At 33.2% G+C, this 9,451-nt stretch overlaps 1 protein-coding gene across 1 annotated transcript; it reads left to right on the forward strand.

Annotated features, from left to right (window-relative positions):
- Nucleotides 1-882: 882 nt before the first annotated feature.
- Nucleotides 883-9,086, forward strand: LOC112564991 (synaptobrevin homolog YKT6-like). The gene is made up of 9 exons (XM_025240198.1): nt 883-1,008; nt 1,731-1,880; nt 2,161-2,243; nt 2,528-2,628; nt 3,723-3,781; nt 4,371-4,416; nt 4,728-4,793; nt 6,457-6,558; nt 7,030-9,086. Exons 2-9 carry the CDS (start codon nt 1,774-1,776, stop codon nt 7,063-7,065), a joined length of 600 nt encoding a protein of 199 aa, XP_025095983.1. The 5' UTR covers nt 883-1,008; nt 1,731-1,773; the 3' UTR covers nt 7,066-9,086.
- Nucleotides 9,087-9,451: the final 365 nt, after the last annotated feature.

The following is a 9,451-nucleotide window of genomic DNA, read 5'->3' on the forward strand; positions in this document are numbered from 1 at the left end:
GGACGTGAAGGTCGGGGAAGAGGCCATGCAGTGGTCAGAACGTGAGGGTGTAGCAAGACTCGACTTTGAGCGAGACTCGACGTTGAAGCGAGGTATGCTCATGCGTAGAAACTATATGGATCTTCTAGTGTTGCTGAATGGATTAGCAGACATTTTCGTGGTATTTTTTAAAATCAAAACCAATAACAAAGAGTGAGTTGTATGTGTTTAGGGTTGGATGGGCGCAGCTCAATATAAGGGCCTTTCTGCCCGAATGGCAGTAACTATAATTTTTTAAGTCCTTATACATGTCAGTGCATATACCTCGATCGATCGATCTCTGGTCTTCTTGAGTCTACCATGGGCATCCATGACCATCAAAATGTTTAAAACAATTAAGGCTTTCTGGATGACGAAAACTGTGACATCACTACAATTATCTCCTTGATGCAGTCCTTTGGCTGCCCCTTTAAGCGTATTCAATGCAAAGTCAAATACCTCCTCTTTAACAAGTGTTGCAAGGCCCCGGCTTCCCCATACCTACCTACACACCACGGACCTTCATACCTTCATATGAAGGTCCGTGCTACACACTGATTCATTCTCTCAAAGTCTCCTAGCTCTTATATATCTTCTCTCAGCCTTTTGTATTCCTTGAACCATATACATACATATTAACCTGTATATAGAGACAGTTTTTTTAAACCCTGTGATATAAGTTCAGAGAATTAAATAAATGTAATTACTATCTGACGAATAGTGAAACATCATATATAGCGATATCACGGACGTGTGATACAAGTCCGTGGTGATAAGGTCGTCTATAGTATAGTAGTGGCAGCTCTGTGTGTGTATGACACTCGCAATATTTTAGTTACTTTTAAATACTTTAATTTAAAATATACAAACTATTTTTTTTAATTTAAAACTCACTTGGTGAATAATTTACGAAAATATCGCTGGGGATTCCCGTGACTGAAAACACTACGTGTATGACGTTATATCCGTTTGTTGAATCCAGCTTGGCAAGTAAGCATCATTAACTATTATTAGGAAATGTTTCATATTTCTAACATATTTTAAAGTAAATTAATACAGCTCTAAAAGCTCTTTCCACTTTTTTGTTTTATTTTTGTTATATCTTGTAAGTTGTAGTTACGTGCTACGTCCGAACTGTCGATTTGAGTGTACACATAATCATGTTTTTAGAAAAGTACCTCTCTGCAGTACATCACAGCACATCGTCTGTTTAATTTTAAACACATTTATTTAATCGTTTGCATGATATGTTTTAATTTTACTGATTGTTATATTTGAATACTTATCAGTGATTCTTGGACGAGTGTTTGTTCCGTTGTGAGTAACAGAAGAATTAACAAAATACCCTGCTAATTGACGTTGAGGCAAGATCGTAGTTAAGAGAAAAATGACAAAGGGATAGCGTATTCAGACTATCGAAGCCTTTTCGGACTTCCTCAAACAAAACGCTTCATACTGAAGCAACACATCTGTTGCCTTTAAAATTCACAATATTGTTTGTTTAATTAGTCATAATATACACGAAATATGTGATAAATCACTTTGTAAGTGTAGCCCCTGACACTGCCAGCATTGTGTGAGAGTAAGAGGTTTTCAATATTATTAGTTGATGACGATTTGTAATATAGTTACAGGAGGTATGAGTTGCTTACTAATTTTTTAGGCATATACTGTGGTAATTTGTTTGTATTTAGTCCTTTAATCTGTTTCAGGTTCCCACTTTTCTTTGAAACACATACTGCACAAGTATTTGCCATGAGGTTATTTGCAATAACAGTAGGCTTTAAAAGTTCAGATGGAAAGGTGAACATTTTAAAGGCTGCTCATGAACTATCTTCGTTTGGCTACTTCCAGAGAGGAAGGTAAATGTCTTGTATTTAAGTAATGTGTATATGCGTGTATGTTTTTATTTATATATTTTGTGTATGTGTGTGTGTGTGGAGAGGGGGAGAATACTTTTGAAAGCTGATAAAAGAATTCAACTTGTGGGGTATGTCATATTACACTAAACATACACCATATTGATAGATTTAATAAAGTATTTATTGCCAGAATAATTTCAGCATTAAGTTGTCATCATTAAGTCATGACTTATTTGTATTATTGTGACATAACAGCTTAAAGAGAAACATGCTTGTGCAGCGTTCGTGAATTTATGGATTTCACTAGCAAGATTATAGTTGAGAGAACTGCCTTTTGCTCAAGAGCATCTGTGAAAGAACAAGGTGTGCTTCATTAATTATCATTAAACTTGCTTATTATTTTAGCAATTTGAGTGCAGCCTGTGCTAGCAAATAAATTAAACCTGAAAAAGTTGCAGGCTTGTTTAAGAATAAGAGTTTATGCCATTTATTTCCTTTAAAAGTTAAGAAATTATTGCTTTTTTTTGGGGGGCATTAAATGGGACACAACAAGGCATAAACAGATTTTATGTGTGTATGTGGAAAGGAGGCAGTGGCAATGCTATATGCTATGTAGTGTGATTTTGATTGACTATTCAATGATGCAGAATATGTGTGCCACGTTTATGTCCGACGTGATGGCCTGGCTGGTGTTGTGATAGGTGATCATGAGTATCAACAGAGAGTTGCCCATACTCTTATAAACAAGGTAAATGGCCACAGGTATAACCTTATGCCAGCTTGAAGATTTCAAGTAGTAATTCTAAAAAGAATGATTCATCATCTTTCTGCATATTTAACCAATTAGGACATTAAAGACCAACCTGAATGGTTTGCATTTTTTTTTCACATATCAGTAGGAGTAGGCGATACAAAACTAACCTGTAAATTTCAGCCCCCAAAACCCATCTGTTAATTATCTCTTAACAAAGTACATGACTCACACCTCTGATCAACATGTGCCACTAACAGTGAACCATGTCACATTAGTACACCAATCACAACATTGCCAGCAGACAACACCAAACAGAAACAGAATGAGTGACTGTAAGTTCACCATAGTTACCGTTTATCAAGTTGATGTCTAAGACTGCAGACTTATTTGTTCAGATCTGCCTGGCTTGGTGAGAATGACTTTCCTAAAGTTAAAGGCGGCATTTAAGGTTACCAGTTTTAAAGTTGGATTGCTGAATTTATAATTGCACATAGATGAGTGCTGTTGATGCACAAGACTAAAACTTCAGGGAAATATAAAAATGTAAACAATTCATTTGAAGAAAGGTGGTCAGAACTCTTTTCTCCCAACTGTTTTGTTTTGACTTGTTAGAGGAATGTCTATACTCTATAGACCATTAGAAAATTTTGTTTATGCATCTTTTCATTTTCAGCGTTATTTTTACAGCAATCAATGTGAAGTTTTATCAGATCTTGTATGCATGTGCTTAATATCTTTGTAGAGATTTATAAAGGTTGATTTACAACTTTTTCGAATGTGAGGTTATTTTTAAACGAAATTTACAAAAATCACATGCAGTGAAAAAAAAGACTCAAGTATTCGAAATATTAATATGAAGTCATTTGTGGTTGCCATCACTATCTCCTACTCCCTCGTGTCTGTTCATATACATGCACACCCAAACACAATTATCACCTTTTACCATGTGGCTCTTTTTTTTAATGAGCAATAGTATTAAAATTATGTTAAAATACTGTAAAATATCTAGTGTATATAATCCTCTCCATTTTTATATGTCCAGATATCCAGAATGCATTTTTTTCATTGTTTGATTTTTTTTTTCCCAGATTCTTGATGAATTCCAGTCCAGGTATTCTAGTACCCAGTGGCCTTTTTTAAAAGAGAGGTATGAAAGTCTTAAAATATGTCTTGAAATACTGATTACTAAATTTTCAGCTGACTAAAGTTAGTTCTGTTTCTGTTGAAATAAACATCCCTGTAATTAAGTGTAAACTTGTATTGAGTAATGTGACTTATGAATCAGTTAAAAAAGGTGGATTTTTAAAGAATTTAGTTCATACTTAATAAATGCTGATGGAAGCTGTTACAGTGATAGGCTAGTTCGATCCTTGGACAAGGGAAAAAAAACACCATATGGAAAACCATTTCTTTAATTTTCTTGAGATCACCAAACGCTCTTTTATTTTCAACTTTTGATGCAAAATTTTAAGAATTTTTCACATTTGAGAATAGTATGTTCTCAATAGTGGCTTAAATAAACTGAGAAAGACATATTACACCAATTCCAGAAACTAGGGCCTGCAACTCTGCCAGAAGCACTCAGTATGGCTGTCAGTGTATTTGTTTAAGAAAAGTGTATTATCTCTATCTCTCCCTTTCTCATGGATGTGTTATTGAAAGGATTAGGAAAAGATATCTATAGAAATATGTTGCTACAGCTACAACTGATTTCATTTTTTTAATTTTATTTTCAGTGATGTGAACTTTCCACAACTGGTAGACTTTCTGCAAAAGTACCAGGTACTTTAAAGTGCATAACAGTAAATGCTGGCAGCAAGTAGAAAAATAATAATTTGATTGATTTTCTGGTCATTTGATTATATTCAGTGTAGTTACTTAATCTGTGTTTTGTGCATATTCTTTTGTAGCTTTTCCCTTTAACAAAATGTTAAATAAACTTTTTTTTTTAATGTTACAAATTAATGGTTTAGGTCCTATAATTTTACTATATAGCTTGATTACTTTTTTACTTTCCATGAACAGCTACTACATTATTCAAATGGTTTGCAAGTTAAAGCTAAATTAATGTAACTGCTTTTGCTTTATTTTAGAATCCCAGAGAAGCTGATGCCATGACAAAAATACAATCAGAACTGGATGAAACAAAAATTATTCTGGTATGTTTTGGGTTTTTTTTTTTTTTAAGGAAATAACAAAGGAAATAAGAAGTTGACCTTAATTGATAGATCCTGGTGTTGTACATTATTTCTGCTCAAAATTTGGGGTTGTTTACTTGCAATTGCTCCTGAAACACAGTTGTCAGGTATGACGTGGTACAAAAAAGTTGGAATGTTTTGTGAGTGACATCATTGGAGTCTTTGAGTAAGTGCAGTCAAAGGCTGGTATCATGGTGATTGTGTTATACAGTGAGGAAGAGCTGAGCAAAGTGAAGAAGACTGATATGACAGAGGATGCATCTAATCAAGGTTGCTGTTCTCTTGTCAATTTGTCATATCGTTTTGTGTCTTCTATTGATCTGTGCTTTTTGTTGTGCTGTTTACCTCTATTCTGGATTGTTTTCTGTGCCTGTGAGTCATCTCTATCTAAAGATGTCTTCATCCACGATTGTTCTCGGTCTCAGTTTTTTGTTTTTTTGTTTTTTTTTAAAATATATGATCATTTGCTTTATTGCTACATTTTCCACGGATTAGATTTCAGTGTCAGCAATGTCTGAACTTCTGATAATAAGCGTTTTGTGCTATCCTGTATCTTTGCTTCACAAATATTTAATATGCTGCTATCATGTTAACTAATGCTTTCTTGAAGCCACAACCTTGCAGTAATCTCAACTGTGATGTACCTAGCAGTTTATTCAAAACAAAACTTCAAATGAAGTGTTCAGACTAACTTTTCTCAACCTCATCTTCACTGCAAGATCTTGTTTCTTTTGATGTTGCGTTGCATTATCTCTGTATGTTAAGAGTTTTCAATCTATGTATATATGTGCTATGTTTGAGTCTGTATATTTATGTGTGTGTGTTTTTTTTTTGTTTTTTTTTTTTTAGAGTGCATTGAGGCTGCTTTAAACTTGGAGATTTCACTATAAAAGTCTCATTTTTATTAATATTAGTAGTAAATTGTGTTTCATTTGTCAGGAATTTGTTTTCCTTTGCATAAGTGTGAAAACATACAATTGTGTCTTAGACATGAGTGCAAGTAAACAGTTCATTTAAAACCTAAAATTTTGAGCAGAAACAATGCAGAACATTAGTATCTATCATTTAAACACACTGTGCTATTTTGCTTGCCACTTCTTTTTTCCTTCTGTTTGTGGGTGTAAGCCTGTGTTGGTATTATGATGCAAATCAGTAAGTGCCTTAAAAAATGTCAAGCACTTATAAATGTTTCTTTAGATCCAATAAGACCAGGCTATCATTAACACGCTTAAAAAATTCTTTGTTACATTCTACAATCGTAGCTTAGCATGATTTAGGAATTTATTAAATGTTAACATTCAGTTAGCCAAATAAAAAAGTGGATCACAGTTTTCACTGCGATCACTGCTGACTGTGTTACCTGGTTGAATTTAGGCTGTTGCATTGGTTTTAACCCTGGCCCTGACAACAAAAAAATACAAATTACGATGACACTTCAAGATGGAAAGAGTGACAGTTTTGGCTTCAAAAGGTTGATGTTCAATGTTTATTTTGGTCCAAGAAAGGATGAAAAGCATCATTTATTTTAAAAGGAATAACAATGGAAATTGGAAGTTGTGTGTGTGAGTGTGCATGCATGCAAACACACATTGTTTTTTCTTATTTTTTTTTTAAAAAAAAACAGCACAACACAATTGAAGCTGTGCTACAACGTGGAGAAAAGCTTGATGATCTTGTCGACAAATCAGAGGGCTTAAGTCTTCAGTCTAAGACCTTCTACAAAACTGTAAGGAAGTTTAAAAATACATTGATATCTAATACAAACCATTTCATTTTTGCAAGAAAAAAGTTTTCCTTTTTTTTTTTTTTTTACTTTTTTTACTTTTTCACAATGCAATGCAAGAGAACATCATGCACCACACTCTGTTAAAATGTATATCAACAACAAGTACATCCTAATTATAAGGGTGCTGTATGTCCAGTCCTGTTATAATTCCATCTAATTACCGAACTTGAAACTTGTTTAAAGGCTCTTTGCATCAGATAGCTTTTAGACTACTGTTAAGCAAAGAACATACAGCTGTAGTGTCCTGTGTGCACTGTGTTTGTGTGTACACGCTTCTGTGTGTGAGAGAGCAGCTGCTAGTGCGAATATCATGTTTATTTCAAATTGAGTCAAAATATTCACAGTTAAATAATCTGGCATTGTTAACAGGTGTTCTTCAGATTCTCATATTGTGTTTTTCTTTATTTTCAGGCCAAAAAGACAAATCAATGCTGCACCATTCTGTAAAGTATTTATTGCACAGCGACTCTTGTAATGTGTTCGGAAATTGATGGAAATGAATATTTTTGCATGCTTATCAGTAGAAATAAAAATAAAGAATTAAGAGGGAAGGTTGATTTTATATAGATATTCATTTTGTTTTGTTTCTGTTAATGCTAATTTAGTAATTTATGCAAAATGTAACACTTATTATTGTCAAGATTTCTCTTGGTTTTCAATTCCACAAAGTACGAATTTCTTCAAATGAATGTATAATTGGGTGTGTTTCTATTTTTGTTTGGCTGTTTATGGTTGATGTATTTTAGAAGATAAACAGAAACATCACACTAAAACTCAAGGCTGCTCATGCACAGAGCAGTGCTTTGGCTATTTATGGAATACACATACATGTATTGGAGGAATATGTGGAAAGATTACTTCTTCCACATCAGAAATATGCTTTCACTGTTCTCAACTTAGATGCACCTTATTTCTCCATTGTTTTAATCACAAGATTCAGTATTACTCCAAACAGCATGCAAATGAGAATGAGTTATGAGGCAAGTGTGAGAGAAGGCAATTCTATGTGTGATAGAAAATATGTATATGCATGCAGGTGTATCCAGACTGCATGATTTTATTTTCATTGGGATATATATGCTTAAAAGTTTGTGAGGAACAAGTTGGAGGCAAAAATTTCAAGTTCTGTCAGAGATGTACATTGCTTGTGTAGATAGTGTGTTTTGAAGATGTATAAAACTGCTGCTACTAATGTTGAAGCATATGAAATGTGCTAAATATGGATTCCAATGAATCTGCCACCTTTCAGCATGTTTTAACTATTATCATTTAAGAAAAAAGTATGATACTGCATCATGATATCATCATTTATCATGTTCATTTGTTTTGGTTTTGCGTAGATCACTACACACAAAAATGCATGCACCCGTCATTTTTTAAAAGTTAATAGTCTGTCCTCTTAAACATCATTTATTTTTACTTTTGTGGTCTGGGTTCTCATTTTCAGTGTCATAATTTTCACTGAACTTTACAAATTAACCAGTAACTTTAGTGCAAATGAGGTGCTCTTATTATCAGTAAAAGACATGGATTTTGTTACTTTTAAATCTGATGGACCAATGTATTTTGTTTGTATCGTGAACTTGTTATTTTGTGATTATTAACGAGTGTACATTGTCACCAACTTTAATTATAGGGCATGCACACACACACACACAAACTTAAATCTCATCACTAGTATCTGGTAAAGCATTTATTTTCATTAAAAATATAGCATGTGTTAAAAAAAAAATTCTGGTCATTACCTTTGAATTGTAAGTTTTCTACAAGACAGGAGATGTGTGTGTGTCCTTTATGTGTATAAACATGCTATTTGTGATTATTTTGGTTGTTTTGATTTAGCCAGGTGGATTGACTTTGACATTTGTGTAATGTTGCTTTTTACAGTGGCTAAATGATATTTCAACGTATCACATATGCAGTTAAAATGTAAGTACTAGGATGTCTCACTTATATAGCACACTTTATTAAAGACCATTTTGAAGGTTTCATAGTTTTTTCTTTGTACATCGATATTTGTCTCCTTCACCCATTTATTTTCATAGAAAACTAGGTTAATAATATTAATAAATGCAAAATTTGTAAAGCACATACACTCTTTAGCAAGAACTGTAAATCGCTGTGAACAAGTCCTTGGAAAAGCATTATATAAATCATTATTATTAGTAGTCTGCCTGTATGTACACTTGGGGAATGATATAACTATATTTTCAGCAAATGACACTTTTCTCTCTGCATTCACTGCTCCCTTGTCAGAATTACAATTATATTTATTATAGTTTTATTCTCTATCGCTTCCTGCAATTACCAATCACAAAAAAGATCAAGTACATTTAATATAGCACAGACCTGACAGTTTTGAATGATAAAACAATATTAGTGTCAATTCAGCAAAAATTAGTTCCTCTTTATGAATTGTTAAAGTCAAGTGTTCATTCAGACCAAAATAAAGTTCACAAACATTTCAACAGTTTCTGTAGCCTTGCTGATATTTGTGTTGGTGTTTATCATCATTTATACATATCTGAGGATTTCATGAGGTGAAATAGCATCACATAAAATGCTAATTAAGAAATTGAACGCTTCCAAACGGAAAAAAAACCACCAATTGTTTAATTCTAAGAGGAAAAATGTTATTTTTGTTACTTTGATGATGGCATTCACGCCTCACTTTTGTGTTAATATTTTTAAGAAGCGTATATTTTCATGCAGTAATTTTTATATTCACAGCTTTGAATTTACACTTTTATTCTCTCGCATTAGCTCACTTGATCCACCATTCAACCCCATTTTTTCCTTTGTTTATCCACCGCAGTCCTTTAGATATTTTTAG

The sequence above is a fragment of the Pomacea canaliculata genome, linkage group LG5, assembly GCF_003073045.1.
Source record: "Pomacea canaliculata isolate SZHN2017 linkage group LG5, ASM307304v1, whole genome shotgun sequence".
Taxonomy (NCBI): domain Eukaryota; kingdom Metazoa; phylum Mollusca; class Gastropoda; order Architaenioglossa; family Ampullariidae; genus Pomacea; species Pomacea canaliculata.

Bases quoted from the DNA above. Each gene is read 5' to 3' on its own strand.
- LOC112564991 (XM_025240198.1), top strand. From the start codon at position 1,774: ATGAGGTTATTTGCAATAACAGTAGGCTTTAAAAGTTCAGATGGAAAG. The intron at 1,881-2,160 runs GTAAATGTCTTG...ATGCTTGTGCAG, and splicing joins GGCTACTTCCAGAGAGGAAG to CGTTCGTGAATTTATGGATT. The intron at 2,244-2,527 runs GTGTGCTTCATT...TCAATGATGCAG, and splicing joins AGCATCTGTGAAAGAACAAG to AATATGTGTGCCACGTTTAT.